Source organism: Scardinius erythrophthalmus, assembly GCF_964197995.2.
Source record: "Scardinius erythrophthalmus genome assembly, chromosome: 12".
NCBI lineage: Eukaryota > Metazoa > Chordata > Actinopteri > Cypriniformes > Leuciscidae > Scardinius > Scardinius erythrophthalmus.
The window spans coordinates 21,284,524-21,302,828 of NC_138232.1; the positions used below are offsets into that span (position 1 = coordinate 21,284,524).

At 37.3% G+C, this 18,305-nt stretch overlaps 1 protein-coding gene across 1 annotated transcript in view; it reads right to left on the reverse strand.

Moving 5' to 3' along the window:
- Nucleotides 1-18,305, reverse strand: part of tgfbr3 (transforming growth factor, beta receptor III) — a 143,239-nt gene that overhangs the window by 42,278 nt on the left and 82,656 nt on the right. Inside the window, exon 4 of the mRNA XM_081381738.1 lies at nucleotides 12,918-13,055. Within this exon, the coding sequence (XP_081237864.1) occupies nucleotides 12,918-13,055 (138 nt within the window). The remainder of the gene's footprint in view (nucleotides 1-12,917; nucleotides 13,056-18,305) is intronic.

Consider the following 18,305-nt stretch of genomic DNA (forward strand, 5'->3'; position numbering starts at 1 on the left):
AATAGGGCTGTAATTAGTCTCGAGGAATTAGAAGGAAAAGCCTAAAAACTAAATTAGCTCCAGGCTTTGGGAAGAGTTTCAAACCTCAAGAATTTCTAAAGGGAATATGAAAGCAATAAACCCACTCTGGAGTTCAGCCAGACCCCTAGCCCCCAAACCCAAACCATCTTCATCCTTTCCAAAGTCATCAAACTCAATGCCAGCATACAGATGGGCATACATGTTTTTAAAAGATTATGGCATATAATAAAACATGAGTCGAACTTTTAGTAAAGACATCAACATTACTAGTTATATGACTATCATCAGATCTCTAAAGAAATTAAACAGAGCATCCAACAATGCATCCTACTAGGGTTGTCAAAAGTACCGGTACTTTGGTACTGACATTTTTAAAATATGACGATACCAGCATTTCTGTAGTAAAGACTTAAAGTTCAAGTCACCTTCATTTATATAGCCCTTTTTACAATACAGATTGTTTCAAAGTAGCTTTACAGTGAAGAAGCTACAGGTAGTACAGAGTAGGCTGACCCCAAAAAGACTATTAAATATGAATATTATTTACTTATAATGATTACCATCATAAAAAAATAAACTCACTGAAATGATTTTTTTTTTCAAATAGTTAAAAAAATAGTTAAATAGTTCCAACTGTTTTTGCTGTGGTACCGAAATTGGTACAGAGAACCATACAATTTTAATGGTATTGGTACCGACTACTGGAATTTTGGTATCGTGACAACCCTACATCCTACACAAGCAAAAAAAAAACAAAAAAAAAAAAAACATCATTTTAAGATCGCTCAGTGCAGGGTTTCTCTCACCAGTAAGAAAAGGAACATTTGGAGTGGATCCCAAGTCATTACAATACATTTTGGGAGAGAAAAATGTCACTTCTTTTGGAACTATTTTTGTTGGCAGAGAAAGAATTTACAAACTAATGTGCAAAATGTTGAAATGTGAGTGAGTCAATATTAATATGAACTTCTTGTTTACATAATTGTTGTATAAAAGAAGGACATATACGTACAACAGTAGAAACTTGGCATAATCATGTAAATACCAAGGTACAAATATATGACACAGACATTCAGAACCATAAAATATATTAGTACCATAAAAAAGTACCATAGTATTGCCTGCTATAGAAAAGAATTGGCATGACTATGCAAATCTTGTACCTGAAAATGACGCACAATGTACATAAAAAAAAATATACGAGGTAATAATGACTTCAGAGTGATTACAGAGTGAAAGGTAAGTAAGAACACAGGGCAGTTACTATAAAACTGAGAACAATTAAAAGCCAAGTTTCTCTTTAACGGTGTGTCTCGTGAATGATGTGGTAAGTGTCAGTAAAGTGTGCTGGAAGCTGCTGCTCACCTTTATTGAGCATAATCAGTGGTTTGTGTTAACAGCAGAATCTCAAAGTGGGAGGCAGTTACCTCAGGCTGTAAACCCTCATCTCAATCCAAATTACAAGTCAGTTTTTATTTCTGCATCTATGTGAAACGGGTTCGAGGGTAAATAAGAAAAGAAAAAGAAAACCCTCTTTAATTTTGTTCTTTTGTTCTGTTTTATGATTATATTTGAAGAGTTCAGATGCAAAAGCCTCTAAGTGCCATCTGAAATTTTCTTCTAGAATGAAATTTTTTTATCAAGTTTGTATATTTAAATTCAGTAATTTCACTTAAATGGCAATGATAATTACCTATTAATTGTCATTTAAGTGAAATTACTGAACTTAAATATACGAGCTTGATAAAAATGATCATTCTAGAAGAACATTTCAGATGGCACTTAGAGGCTTTTGCATCTGAACTCTTCATTTGCTATCCCTATAAACCCTTTTCATCAGAACATCCCAAAGGTAGCTTGTGCTTTTAATTGGATTTTTTTTATATATATATATATATATATATATATATAAGCAATGCGTATAACGTATTTGTTTAAATATTTAAAACGTTTTCTTATGTGAATGCATCTTAAGGGCAAAAGCATTGGAAGTCCTTAAACGGATATGGTTTGGGTGTGTACTATTCCAATTACAAACTGTGTTAACGCAGCCCCTCATTTAGTATTCCAGATACATCAAAATTAGAGGGTAAGAACCAATTTATATGTGTACGCACCTGTTTCCGGAAGAAATTTTAGCGTGAGAACCTTTTCTGAACACGGACACCAAGAACATTGGCATGCAATTATTAGTGAACATGACCTGTTGTTGAGTGATAATGCACAGCTTTCCACTGTACCTATCCATAAAAGATGCCAAAGGACTAAAAAAATGCATAAATACATTTTCTATCCACTGCAAAGTGTCTTTTGACAAGAATGACGTTTCCCCGCAGTGTCTTGAGTGTCATCATTTCTCAGTCTTGCTCTTCTCACACTCACAATAACCCGTCTGGAACATTTCAGCAGGCTTAGCCCTGCATAAATCGTCCTGTTTATGCCTTATCTGTCAGTAAACAGGTCCAGATTGGAGCTTAGCCCTGGGTTTGCTCAGAGATGAGCTAATGTCCATGCTCTGCTCTCGGGAGTCTGACTCTGTCTGAGTCTGTGTTCAGGCCCATAGGACCCTGTGAGGTAACCTGTCGAATTCAGAAATGTCCTACAGAGTTGCTGAGTCTTACACAACCCAACCAAATATCACACCATCCAGCCAAACCAAAATGTTTTATCTACTTCTTCTGAGAAAACAAGAACAGCTTGACATCTGGCATTTGCTGATCCAAGGGTTTGAAAAATTGGGTTATGAAATTTTACACCCCACTGCTGCCATGGTTTTCGCACTGGTTTTGTAATGGTACCTACGTTTACGCCTCAGCCAAAGAAGGCAACATAAGCACCATTTCCATCACACCTGTGTTCTTATAATATGTCCGATCAACATCTGTCCTCCAACTAGTAAACTACATGCATATTTCACTGGATTTCCTGCACCTTCTGCCTATCAGCATCTACATATTACAACAATATGTTAAGGGGAAAAAAAGAGACGGCATGCCAAATGGTTATATCAATTATAAGCACACACTAATCTCCAAAACGTTCACAATGAAACACCCTCTATTTGAGAAAGCACAAATATCTGTAGGAGATGATGAAGTGCTCAAAACAGGCGTGAGAGAGGAGGAAAGAGATGCGACGTGAGCTCCTGAGATGGGGAAAACAAACGTGCCATGACGTGCTGAAGAGATGAAGGCAGTAAATAAATTTGTGGGTGATTTGTTCTGCTTACTCCAGAAAGCTAATCAAGTTCCTGGCAACATTCCATGGTCGTTTTCCTGTGAGCTGTAGAGAGAGACTGTCATGGAACAAACAACACCATCTGTCTGCAAGCGCCACAGAAGAGCGTTCCTGTAGATCAACCTCCATCGCAAAACCAATACTGGTCCCGCAATGGTTTCAATTAAAAATCAGAGGGAGAGGGAGACTGTTTTTGCTAACCTCCCAAGGCAATAAAAATCAGGAAAACAGCCACTTGGCAAATACAGAAAGAGCAACAAATTTACAACAGCCAAACTTTTTTAAATGTTGCACCATCAATTATTTCAGAAACGCTTGCCAGATCGAAAACAGTCCCCAAAAACACAGACCCTGCTGAAGATCACAGATTAGACCAGAACGAATGTGCAGGCTGGTTAGTTCTGGTTTGGTGCTGGTCTAGTTTGTGGATCAGCTGTTGTTTACCAGAAAAACTTTCTTTTTGGTGAAGCAACTTTCTGGTGAGCAAAAAAGCTCAGCACCACGATGAAGATACAAATATCCCATGCTGGTCACAAACAATGAAAGTTCAACATATGCCAACTATTCTGGTCTTCTTCAGACCTCTCTTGACAAAAACAAATTTTTTATATCATTCTGACATACAAGTATCTACCCATAGCCCCCTTCAGGCTCTTTCACGACCGGTGGAAGATTGGCAATGGCTTCACAGGGATTGTGTTTTACAATGAGATGTTTGGATTTCAGGGCTTTTGTTTTAGGGCGGGTGGTGAAAGCAGCCAACACCAGCTTTCTGCTCAGACTCCAGGACTCCCATCTGCCTCTTTGGACCTCCAAGTGCTGGAACCAGGAAAACAAGGGTTGGCAGGGCTAATCCACAGACAACCAGCCTTATAAAGCCATTACTCAACTGTAAAAATATAGGGCCAACATTGAGGGACTGAGAGGTAAAAACCGGCTTCCAGGGTCAGTGACAAATAACAGTGTCCAAAACAAAGAGAAAACATAGTTTAAAATGGATGAACCAAGTTTGTATTATTTTGTATTTAATTATTACGTGCATTATTTGTTTTCATGTTTGGTTTTGCACTTTTATGATCTTTCTTTAAATAAATTAACAGATCTAGCCAAAAAGAAGAAGAAAAAAAGCATCATGTCATTGACCCTAGAGTAGTTGGGTTAAACTAGTTGGGTTGATTTGTGCCTAGACATGAGCAGATGTAAACCCTCTGCTTCCTCTCCAACCATGTTTGTAAGTTTTAAACAAAATCGCACATGACTTGGCTACGATGGTACTTAAGCCATCTGCTGCAGCTGTGTGCTAGAACTGAGATCAGTTCACGGCGCATTGAGCCGGAAATAGTTCCGCATTAAACAGGGTGTGTGTGAGAGTTTAGAAGAGCTGAGCTTCGAAAGGATGAATTCTGTCAGTGTGTCAGGATGCCTGGTAAGGAGGTTCTTGTAGTAAAAAAAAAAAAAATTAAATAATAATAATAAAAAAAGTGTGAGCTCATTGGCTTGGCTGATCTCACACTAACTGGCCTGTGAAGGCTGTATGTGTATTCAGATGATGTCATCGTTAGACATGGGCTAATAAAATCAAAGCCAAGAGCAAAAGGAAGATGTGAAGTGAGGGATGAAGGTACAGTACGTGCTGACAGCTCAACAATGGGATCCCGTCTCTGTTTTTTCACAGTCCTGACTCATTATTGAGATGTTCCAATGGAGAAAGAGGGCTTGAGGAGTAAAATTCCCATTTGCATCAAAAGGGCCAACAGATTACATCATCAGCTCACACAAGGCACCAGCATTTATGTGCTATCAGTCGAAACGAATGGTCAGTTGGCTTTTCAATATGGCTGAAGTCGATGCTAATCCAGTATGTAGAGTGCAGGGAGGCCAATATAATAACTATAAAAATAGACACTCTGTTTTTTTTTTACAATAGATGTCCATCAACTTTATTTTTATAACAATATAAAACTATGTACAATGATACTTTTCAGTACTGAATAAGACATTTATAACTGAGGTCCCTTCTCAGTGAGCTCATTGAACCTACTAACGAAACGTGATGTTGCCCTAAACAGCCAAAATGAGGTATGCCTTATTTAGGCAGCCCACTAGGTTTTGGAGTCTTCATTTAGCCTGAATCTTGTCTGTAACAACATTCATTCAATATATATACATATATACACACACACACACACACACACACACACACACACACACACACACACACACACACACACACACACACACACACACACACACACACACACACACACACACACACACACACACACACACACACACACACACACACACACACACACACACACACACACACACACACACACACATAACTGTCAGGCCCTCAGAAAGAGTCTAAACTTTCATTAAAAAATATAATAATAATAATAATAATAATAATAATAATAATAATAATAATAATAATAATAATAATAATAATAATATGTTGTGTAGACTAGATGCCCATTTTCTCAATATTAGATAGTTTCTGCCTACTACTTTCAGTTCTGTGATAAGTGGTCCAGCTAAGAAAGGGCCATGCAATAGGGCCATTTCAAATGACAGGAAAATTGACCAATCATATCGACCCTCTAAATGGGTGTGGCCTGTTATCACGTTGGCTGAATCCAAAATCAAAAATAGAGCATTATTTGAGGGGATAGCCATTTGTAGTGGTGTGCCTGAAACCATAGTGGACGATATTAAGTGTACTCATTCAATCCCACATTGCACCGCAATAACGAGTGTACAGTTACCAACTCGGCAACCATTATGCACATTTCGTGAGCTTAGAATTATAAGGTTCTATCTCCGTTTAGGGTAGTTCCGAGATATTGAGCATCAAAGTTTTTACATCCCAGCTGGCAAAACTGAGATGGAACCTTTTTATTTTATTAATAACTACTAACAAAATATTTTTTTACAAAAATAACACCCCACAGGCATTAATAAACACCTAATGGATCAGATTATGTCAAAAACTCAATTTCAACCAAAAGTGGAGATAGAACCTTATAATTCTAAGCTCACGATTTGCTGTAATTTTGCATAATAGTACAATTTTTCCTAGATCATAAGATTATTACTGTCTGTTACATTCAATTAACGGCTGCTGTGAAAATGTAATGATCGCTGTTCACTGTCTATGATGCAGAAGTTTCTGTTGCTAATTTTTATTGTCTTGGTGTGGTCATGATGTTTCGGCTTACATTCAATTTTGTTGGTTTTGTGTGTCATGCGTTTTGCAACCTGGCCAGTTGTCACCATATTCCTCTGAAATGCTCACACTGGTTGTGTGATAATACAATTATTTGTAATAAGGATTTGAGGATAATGAGAATTTATTGTTTTTTTTTTCATTTTGGTGATAACTCTCAAACTCACTATGCGGATTGCTTGTTGCATTTTTTTTTTTTTTTGTCAAATTTAACTTATACAGCACTATAGAAAAAGACATGGTAAGCTAGGCTGAATTTAGGCTGAGTTTACTTTTTTCTGAATGAGGGAAGAGGTGAGAGGGCCAAGGTTCAAGAGTCAGGGGTCGCTACTGAAATTTTAGTCACTCAGCTTTCATTTATCAAGTCAATCATGTTGGTTGTGAGTACTTTGAGTATCTGTCTTGACCTAACTGTAGCTACAGTACCTGCTAAAGTATCTGTCATAAACACAACGTTTACCCTTTCTCGTAATGCTAGGGCACATTACAAGAAAGGGTAAACATTGTGTTTACGACATGTACTTTAGCAGGTAGCTCTGCCAAAAGCATAAACATGCTCTTTATTAGCACTGCATACAAAGCTAGACATTTAAAAGAGTGTTGACTTGCTAATAAACATCCAAGGATGACCTCAGCACATTCTCCTCTGAAACATATTTTGGCCATATAGTCATCTGCATGAACTTACATGAAGCTGACATGAGAATACATCCTTTCTCTACAGGACATAACTCAATTTGCGGTCTAGCACAATATTACATTTTTTTCATCCATAATCTCAAAAGTATCTGTAACCCGAGTCTTGGTTACAAACCAAAAAAACATGGTTTGCTGTGGTTTGATTTCATTTTGTGCAATGCAACAAGTGAAATGTGTTGACGGGCAGTTTTACAGAATAAATAGTCCCTTCCCACAGCCAAATGATGAATGACAACTACAGCATTCTGAATTCTGGAGGAAAGACCAAATCTAACATGGCAAAAGTGGACTGACTCACACAAAGAGAATGTAGGGTGTAGTAGAGTTGGACATCTCTCTGTGGCCACTAAAGGAGTTATGAAGTTATGAAGGAGTTATTCATAACTCCACTAAAGGAGTTATTAAGCTTGTCAGTATTGCATGTTAGAGAAAGTCCCTTTCATAGACAAAGAAATAAAGCATTTATTTTATTTGCACATACAGAGTCTCTGTACATCTGCATGTACAGCACAAGCAGGAGAGCAGAACTTATCTACACACATGGAAATAATAGTGGCTCTCAGCACTACATTCCTTTGGAATGCTATGGTTTTAAAACACATTTGAAAATGATTATTGCATAGAACCGCTAGCTACATAAAGGTATTTACAGTGTACATAAGGCAGGAAGAGTGTGACAGAGTTAAACCAGTGAGGCCTCTTGCTCTCATTTTATTGTGATTTTCTCATGTGATAGGGACATGGTGGGAAATTAGCACCCGCTACCAGCCAAATTTGGGTATTTTGGTGCACAATTTATTTACCAGCAACTGTGGTGGGCGACCTGTCTCGGATTGGGCTTAACAAGGAATTCTTAGTAACAACGGCATGCACATGTACGTTTCTAAGAGCAGAATTTTGCATTATATGTTATTTAAATGTATCTCAGGTCCATGTAAAAAAAAAAACACAAATATGCCCCATGTTTACTTTATATGCGTAATTCCAAATAAATTTGTTTGCTAAAGCTAATTACATGGCACCAAAAGCCACACTGATCCAACAAAATTCAACGAATGCATCTGTTGGTGCAGTGTGAATTAGCCTTTATATACGATCAAACTAGTAAATAAACAACACTCGCAAAATATTGTTGGTTGCAGGCAGCCATAGATAAGAGCAGTGTCATTATTGTTAACTAAAGGCTGGACCACACAAAAATATATTTAAAATCTTATCAGATTTTAAAATTGTGAGAGACCACAAACATGACGATAAAAAATAAAAAAATCATGAATTTAACACGCAATGTGATGAAGACAGCACACCACACACTAACAGATTCCATTCACAAACAACCAGAATCCCGACTGTGAACATGGGAATTCTTGCAAAATCTCTCACGGTCAAACGTGACTTTAGAGTAAACAAACATGGCGGACGAGGGGCAAAAAGAAATGGCAATAATAGAGTTTGGACAGCTTTTTACAGAATATTCAGGTTTGGGTGAAGTCGTGTTACAGTATGCTTCCGTCTTCCGTCAGCTTGCCTTCTGATTGGATATTGTTTCGTTCCACGTGACAATCAACAAAGTGTGTGTGCGTTTGGATTTCTTATCGTAAATATTCAACATTATGGATATTTCCGGTTAGAGATTGGAGCGGCCCCGAAGTTCTTCCGAGCAGATTCAATCATTATTAACACACCTCACACCGTAGGAAAATCTGATGAGATAATCTGTAGAACCATCAAGATAATCGGGACTTTACCTAGGATTTTCGGAAGAGGAGAATTGGGCCCAAAATCAGCCCGATTATCTTGTAATAGTTGGGTGCCTTAAAACTAAATCTGTTAAAAATCCTCATCATTAATTGAAATAAACCTGAAAAATATATAAATATTAGATGACAATTTAAACTCAAATAACCAGAAATTTTTACTGAAATAAAATAAGTCGAAGACTAAAATTACGAAAACTAAACCTGACATAAAAACAAATTAAATCTAAATAGAAATATATAATAATAATAATTATAAAATTGACAAAATTACTCAAACTAAAACTAACATAAAAAAGCTGATTAAAAATATGAATAAATTCTACAATAGTATATAAATAATATGAAATTACTCACTGAATAAGATAAGAATATGCTATCACTAACAAAAATCCTTTATAAAAGTCCATTTTTCCCATTCCAGATAGCAATGCTTATGATCAGAGTTCCTAACCAGTCCACTTTCATTTTCTCATTAAGCCCGACTAAATATTCAGTGGGTGTCTTTCTTTACTTAACCCCCCCAGGAACTCCCTGGATCTTGTCATCTTGTTATTTTGGGGTGAAGAGGAGTGAAGTAACTCTGCTCTGTTTCACAGGATGGCTAGAAAACAATTATGTTGTCAGGGAGAATCGTTGTTGCTGATCTCATTTGGTCCTTCATTTATTTGTGGTTTCCATGAATAAACAACTCCATGACAACCAAATGAGAGAATCTTTTTTTTTTTTTTCTGGTTGTGAATGTCCTCTGCTGTGCAGTAAATTTAAATGGTTTGGGTTTAAAATAGGTGTGTAGAGATGGATTCTGATTATGTTCCAGGTGAGATGTTTTGAAAGAAAAATCTCAAAGGAGATATTTCTAGTATCTCAATAGTTTGTCCTATATAGTAGATAACAATAGGCCTCATTCATAAAACTCGTGAATGAATTTGAATAAGTCGTTTGTAAAAGCATTCTAAGATACATTGTCTTATGCAGTAATATAGATATAATGGACATGGATGTATGGGAAAAATGAAAAAAACTTAATTTAGATTTATGCCATTGATGATATGATTTAATGAGTGTTAATTAAAGTCACAATGTAACAAAAATAGTGACAATGTAATTTATTCTGTATTGTGAAGTACAACCGAGTAAAACGGATTATCAAAAAAGAAAAAAAAATGTTGGCCGGGGAGCTGGTTATATTAATCTGTTGTTGACTGGATGGAGGCAGATCTGAACGTCACATTGCAGTCAAGTGTTAGTAAGGGGCAGAGTTTAAGCGGACTAAATGATCGATCGATCATTGATGATCGAATCGACTGAAGTGTTTACATGAAGGCTTTTCAGTTCGATTGAGCCATCAATCCGATTATATACATATTATGTGGGTGTAGGGGTGGGAGATATTGACAAAAATGAATATCTCGATATTTTTTTCCAATAACTCGATATCGATATTCAGACGATATTTTTGCCATCCTTCAAAGAAATGTGTGCAAACTGGCAAAGAAGGTCCAATTGGTCTTTTGACTTGCTGCATTTTACCTATGTAGGCTATAAAAGAAACAATAAAGGAGCTAACTAAACAGAATCTGAGGAAGCCCCTATCTTTTTCCACTTACAAAAAAAAAAAAAAAAAACGGAACTAGGCACCTTTTGCAACAGTGATTATTAAATCAAACAACAATATTGTTGATGATAAATTCAAAGTAAAAAAATATATATTTTCAAAACGCTATAAATCCATCCATTTTTTCCCCAAAACGCTATAAATCCATATAAATCCAAGTCTTTTCTCTTTTATTTTTCGTGTTTGCATTTATGAGGAAAAAACAATATTAGGCTACGTGTCAGTTCTCCATTATGGACGCGAGTGCTCTGAAAGCGGCAAAAAGACTAAAGACTTTCAAACTTTCACCGAGACCTCAAAAAAAAAGCACAAAGCCTTTCTTTAAAACGAATTTCGTTTTGTATTAATTGTATCTTAATTTTTCATTAACCAATTTCCTGGATTTACATTAAAATACAAATATAGGCTAGCAATCACAACATAAGGCGCCGGTGCTTGAACTGGAGATTATATCATCATGAACCGAACCGTAGCCTACTCGCCTCACAGGCCTAAAAAATGTGAAATATATTTACAGAAATCTGGTTCTAAACAAAACCATCCAAAACAAAATAAAACTATGTAGCCTAATAAATGTGCATTTCTCCGTTGCGTTCACAGCCTACTGCGAAGATCGCGAGTCATTAAAGCCTATCGTCAACTTCATCTTTGCAGCCGACACAGAAATTAATAAACAATTTAAAATGTCTTATTGCATTATTTTACATATTCATAATCATTACTTTTGGTGGATCTTTGAGGCAGCTTTTTAGGTTTATGGCGTTTTGGAAAAGAGCTCTTCACGTAACGTTTCACCAAGGCACAGCGGCCCTTCAGCACATAAGAAAAAAAGAAGAGAAAAAGCACGGACTTACTAATTACGAAACTTTGATGTGGTTGAACAGGTGAAACAGTCACAAATTCCTCTGCAACTCAAACCTTCTCAGTAGGCTACGAGTTATGAAGGAAGAGAACAGCATTACAGTTTTCAGCGCGTCCTCCTCTGATTGCTGTGTTCTGACTGAAAAAGTGCGTGCAGGAGCACATGCGCAAACGGTTTGTAAAATGTCCTTTTGTAAAATGACATATGATAAAATAAAAATAATTCATATATCATTTTAAAAACGGTTTTGCGCATGTGCTTCTGCGCGCACTATTTCGAATTTACGTATGCGTTTTTGACGACGCGGGACCATGGGCTGGGCCACTCGGAGGGTGCTTCCGGGAATAGTACTGCTCTACAGTATTAAAAATCGCTACATATAATTGTTTAGAAGGTTATTGTGTGCGTTATTTGTTTTCTCTTTAAATTCTTTCAGCTCTTTTCATGTTTGGGGGGTCGGATTGTACAAATTATGAAATATTCGATATCCCAATTTTGCATATCGTCCAGACAACAATTTGGATATTATCGTCTAAACGATATATCGCCCACCTCTATGTGGGTGCATGTAAACATAACTATTAAGGGGACACATCCATTCCCAAAACTATGCAGATGGGGTCCCAGCTTGTGTTCCATAAATGAGGCTCTCCTGCTGCTCAGATTTTTCTACTGAAAGCGTCTAGTCGTCTCACACGTGTCTCCTCTAGAGTTTCAGTAGAGATCTCTGCAGACTTTTAAATTTGCCAAGATATAAAATTCTGCAAATCCATTGTCAGAGACCTCAACATGAACATTTCTCATTAAAGTTTTCCCAGAGCAAATAATCTGAGCCATGCTATACACATTAATAACTCTACACTCTTACTCTATGTCAACAATTGTCCCATTTGTGTCCATTTTTTTTTTAAATACAACGTTTATGCATATCTGAGAACTCTAAGTCTCATGAGCCATAAAGAGCACCCACTGAGCAATAAGTGTTTCTGTGGCAAAAGCAATGGTTAAAGCAGTGGGAAACAGAGCGAAGCCACAAGCGTCTCGACACCAAACATCCTTTAGGCAGCGTGGTGAACATCTACAGCAGTCAATATAAACCTGTGAGCCTGTGCCAGATGCAATTACACAAGCCTCTGTCTGAAAGATGGTTGTGTTGGCATGGGGTGTGTTTACGTGTGTATATGTGTGCGTGTGAGCGTGTTTGTGTTTCCTTTGGGTACACACACCTGAATGCATCTTTGAGCGACTAAGACCTCTGCTGACAGTAGAGTGGAGAAGTTTGTTTGAGGAAGGTAAGACGAGCCAAAGAGAGTGTAAATGAATTGTGTGTTTAAAGATGCTTGTAGATTTGGAATGAATGAATGAGAATCTGAATATTCATTAAAGAGAAAATGTAGATGGAGTTGGCTCAAAAGCAGTGCTGGGGAGGAAGGAGAGAGAGACAGGGCAGTGATAGAGAGATGGTTTGAGAGTCATAAAACAGCTCAGACTCACATGGAAGATGCGTTTGACTCCTGAGACCAGTTTCTCTGTCCGAAGCTTCCAGAGGACGGGCTGAGGGGAGTTCAGCACAAAGACCAGTGGTTTTTGGTGCATTTGCAGGGACTGGATGGGCCGCAGATGTAACGCCACCTGAACACAGCAAAGAAAGGGGTCAAACGAGAGCGAGAGAGAAGGGAAAAGACATGAAATGCATAGAGTGCTGAAGACAATGAAGACTTTGACTAAAGACAGGAAGGACACATGGAGCTCTGAACTGTATAAATTCCACAGAGCTTCTGCTGCTAGAATGAATTCTCTGACATTTTCGGCCTTTTTAAAGTGCAACATCCACATTTGATCTACAACAATTTTAGGGAATTTTTAATATTCAACATTTGTGAAATGAAAATTGTATTTAGAATTTTGGAAAAACTGCAAACTTAAGTCATTATCTTTTCCAATCAATAAAATGTTGTTACTTTTTTATGTGATGTTTATACTGTGACATTTTTAGAAAACAATTAATGAAAATATTTTTTTGAAATTGAAAAAAAATATACATATAATATATATATATATAAAAATCAACATGCATTTCTAAAAACATGCATTTATTCATTTCATTTTCTTCATGAATTTGAATCATTTTCTTCATCTGGTCACTCTTATTTGTCATTGACTTGCAAACACGGAGTTCACCTTTGCTCTTTGGGTCACATTGTAGCCTACATCTCAAATAATATTTTAAGCACAACTAAAGCTGCTTATATTTATGTATGGGATTAGCCTTTGGCTATAATAATCATGCTAGCAAAGCTTTTTATTTATATCATAAATAAAATCCTGCTACAACAGTTGAAACAGAAATCCTCCCCTCGACTCTATTTGCATTTATGGTGACCCCACGTGAGCTTGCTGACAATGATGAGAACCTCACTGTCATAAAAGCCTATCATTTCTCCAAACGTCTCTCCTGTCTATTCCATCCCCTCCTCAGTTGCATTCTGTTGTTATTGCAGTAACGTTAGTGCCAAAAACATGACTACTGAAGCACTGTGGACGCCTGTTACTCCTTATCAGAGTGCGTGCTATTTATGTCTCCACCCCATTGATAATCGCACAGCGACTGAGAAAGCCGTGTTTTTCTTTGGAAGGCCACAATATGTGGCCACACTGGTATTTGAACTTTCACACACAAGCTCTTTTGTTAACAAAAAAAAAAAAGATGGTGATAGTAATGGAGCAAGAGGAGAGGGAAATATAGAGCTACACAGCATGGATCGGTCGATTAATGAGGTTGAAGAGTTTATATAGTTTTGTTTATATTTTTGGTTTTAGCTGATTTACACAAGTTTATTTTTGGAAAATAAAGTGATACAGATATTTAACCTATTTATTTGTTAAATATCTGCCAGTAACACAACTTAATGGCTACACAATCACAGACTCTTTTAAATGCTGGCAAGCCTGGCATTATTTTTAATGCAGATTAAGGCTTTTAAAATGCATTTGAAATAATTATTAGTCTTATTAGTGGGTGAAAACTAATATATCTACACATATGTATACAATATATATATTGCATTTCCCAACATACAGAGAAAAAAGAGACAAAGAAAGCTGTGGATTTGGATTCTGCCATTTCAAATATTCAGAAATCGGTTTCAGATTCCGAGGAGGCATTTAGCCCGTGTTTTGTTGCATTATACCCGGTCTCACAGTTTCTAACGGGGCTCAGTGGGCCAAATATAACCTGCTGATTTAGGGCCTGCAGTGGGGTCGAAACCAAACTCCATTCCGGACATGGTTTGATTACCTACCTCTCAACACTGACCTGACAAACAAGCACTGCCTCATCACCTTTAGAGCTTTATTACTCACCCTCTTCATCCATCAGGCACTGACCGATTACCTACACTTCAATTCGCAATCTTTCAAAATAAAAAAAAGATTTAAAACGTCTGTTTGTTCCTCACACAAAGCTTTAATACTGCTTCAAAAAATCACAATTTTGACACTTTTATGATGCTTTGTGTTCTTTGGAAGCTTGGAAGATGTATTCATTGTATTTGCATGGAACGAGTGAACAGTACATTCTTTTATATTTCTCCTGGAAATACATGATGCTGGTAAATAAGTAAATGAAGACAGACTTTATTATCATTATTATTATTTTGAGGTGAACCATTATTTTAAACTCTGAGGTCACCATGTATATTTCATATAGTTTGAAACAGTTTTTCTTGTGGTCAACAAAGTCATGTAGTCAAAATGTCAAATTGCAGAATCATTTATATTTGTCTGGAATTAAATTATGGTAAGTACATGATGCTAGATTTTTTCTTTTGGAGTGAACCATTCTTTCAAACTCTCAAAGGACATCCAGGATATTTTTTAATATAGTTTGAAATAGTTCCTTTCACAGTTGGCCCTTTCTCAGGCTAATACTATTACACACTTGAGAACATATTCCCACGACAACATCAGAACAGCCAGTGTCAAATTATTGACTTAACAAATTAGTCAGTTAAGCAATCAGACACTGTAAACTTAATTCGGAAATGATATTATCTTTGATCCAGTCAAAACACATCTACAAAGACGTTGCTTTGATGCAGTTAGTGTGTAAGATAAGGAAAAGTTCAATTGAACTGCATATGAACACATTATTAATTAATTTATTATTATTTTTAACTGAAACATTGAATCATTTTATTTTTACTTTTAACTTAGATTTCTATAACTTAGATTTATGTTTATGGTGGAGAACCAAACTTGTTGAATGCTTTATGCCGTATGACCCCATTTATTTACTGTACATTATTAAGGGTAACTCAGGGTAGCTCAATCGACATGTCCTAAATGAGACACTTGATGTGGACATGCGGCCTTATGACCTTCTCTTGTGTGCATCTATCCACAAGATCACAGGCTGTCACATTTTTATATTATGGTGCAAATGGTGCTCAATAGCGCCATCTATGTAGCCACAATGTGCTCTTGATCCGCCTTTCGCAAAAACTACATTACCAAATTGTAAACTTGATATAGTAATTTACAAAGTAATTTATTGTACATTACGGTGTATGACTCTGGGCAACGGAGACCTCATCTGCATGGTAAAATGGACATGTCCCAAATGGAACATCTGATGTGGATATGACACATTTTCATCCTACGGTTAAAAAGGTCCTCAATAGCACCCTCTATGTAGCTGTAATGTGTCCTCGATACACCTTTCTAGCAAAACTTTGTTAGGGCCGAGGATGCCATTTGGGACAAGATCAGTGCGTATCTAGTCCAACAAAACTGAATTACAAAAGAGAAATAAACCTTGCCATTTCAAGATGTCCGTTTTAGAGGAAGCAGATGTGTTCTTGGATTGAACTGTGATGTATTTACGCCATGACATCATGACATCTTAAGTGAGCTCTGACCAAGTTTGGAGCTGCGTAATGAGGATCTCCCCCGCAGATTTGAGCCTATAGGGAGGACGCTGGAGTAAATAAGAGTGTTTAGCAATGAGCGAAATAAAAGTGCGGCAATAATCATAACAGTGGGGCCTTTGGAGAGCAGAGAATGGAAGATATTACAGAGTGCGTATCACAAAGGGCACAGAGCAAACTCAGACACACAAGCAAGAGACCCTCGCTTTTCGTTCCACAGTTTTTTTTCCCCGCTCACTTGCCTTCCTAATGTCTGTACTCAGTGGAAAATTTTCAATAAGCATCCAATAGGCCTATCTACCCAAGCCTCCCGCTTGGCTCAGTCTGAGCAGACATTCACAAACAAATCCTACCTGCATGGAAAGATTTTAAGTGGGGAGGAAAAAACTAAACTGATAAATGGATCAATTTGCTGAATAATTAAAGGAGTTATTCACCCCAAAATGAAAATTCTGTCACCATTTACTCATCTTCATTTTGTTCTTAACCCATAAGACTTTAATTCATCTTTGAAACACAAACCTCTCCCTCCAAAGAAGGTTTAATCCATGCTTTCTGAAGAGACATCACTTTATATTATGAACCGATTTATTTCAGGCTTTTATTCAAATAAACATTAATAAACGTACAAACCTAAAGCAAATATTGCAAGAAAGAGCTCAAACATGCTAGATGTGTGAACCAATGAAGTTCGTTCTTGCGCGTCAAGCACAGCAACCTGTGTTTTGAAGATAAATAAAAGTCTTATGGGTTTGGGAACGACATGAGTGAGTAAATTATGACAATTTAAAATTTTGGGTAAACTATGCTTTTCAGTAAGAAACAGATAAAGAAACGGGAAGAAAGTTTTGTCTGAATAAAGGGATGCAGGGAGTTAAGGGATAAGGAGAGGGCCAAGCACAAACTCTCCTGGTTGTAAAAATCGTGGAATTTCAGAATCAGACAGAAACCATTCCAAAAAAGTGAGTCATTAAGAGGAGGCACAAACACAGTCGTGCTGCCGTTCCAAAACTGCTCCAAGGTGAGAAGCAAATTACCGTGGCTAGGCATGAGCTAAAAACCCAGCTCTCTAGGGTGAGCTCACATACTCCGCATCACACATTGGCAATGCTGGGAATTGGGAGCGTTGATTAGTCCCACATCGCACAGGTTTTGTGAAACTCCATCTGCGATGCTGTAATGCATCTGTAATGCATGCACTAAACTGAACAATACAAGATGGTTTACAAAGGATTTTTACAGCAATTGAATATCATATACGTTCATAAAGAAATGAGTTCATCCTTCTATATTGCATGTACAGACATGCACACACGCATATCTCTTTCCACAGACAGAGTGCCACTGAAATAAAGGTTTTTCTTATACCTGCTGGTACTAAACCAGCTACTACTCATTTTAGTTAGTTGTTCCTAAAGTTAGAAAGCTGCAAAGTTGCATTCATCTGTCTCCAGTTTTGGTGCAATGCCCACATCTCAAAATCCAATCAACAACCGATGGATAAAACCAGATGACTGGCAGATTATGTAGTGACATACTTGATTAGGTCATAACTGTCAAGTCAGCAGAAATATGAGACGATCCCCCAGTCAAGTACTGGCTATGGCACCAGCGACAGCACCATTGCAGTGGAAAACACATTACAGCCCTTTTCAATCTCAGTGTCACCACTGGAACTACCGCTGAATAGCAAACAGAGTAGTTAAACTGACCAAATCCAGGCCTCAGAAGAACGGACTGGTTGAAATGATCATGTTTCAAGAGATAAAAAGTAAGGCATGGCCAGTGTGAAGCCCAAAGTATGAGTCTGGACCTGATTTCACAGGTCACTGCACTAACCGCCGTCTGATGGTGTTGCATGGGCCCGTCCGGCCAGATTGAGTTACAAGGAAACTACAGGCTCTGATAGGAGACAGCTGCACCTCCCCGTACAAACCCAGAGGCTAGCATCACT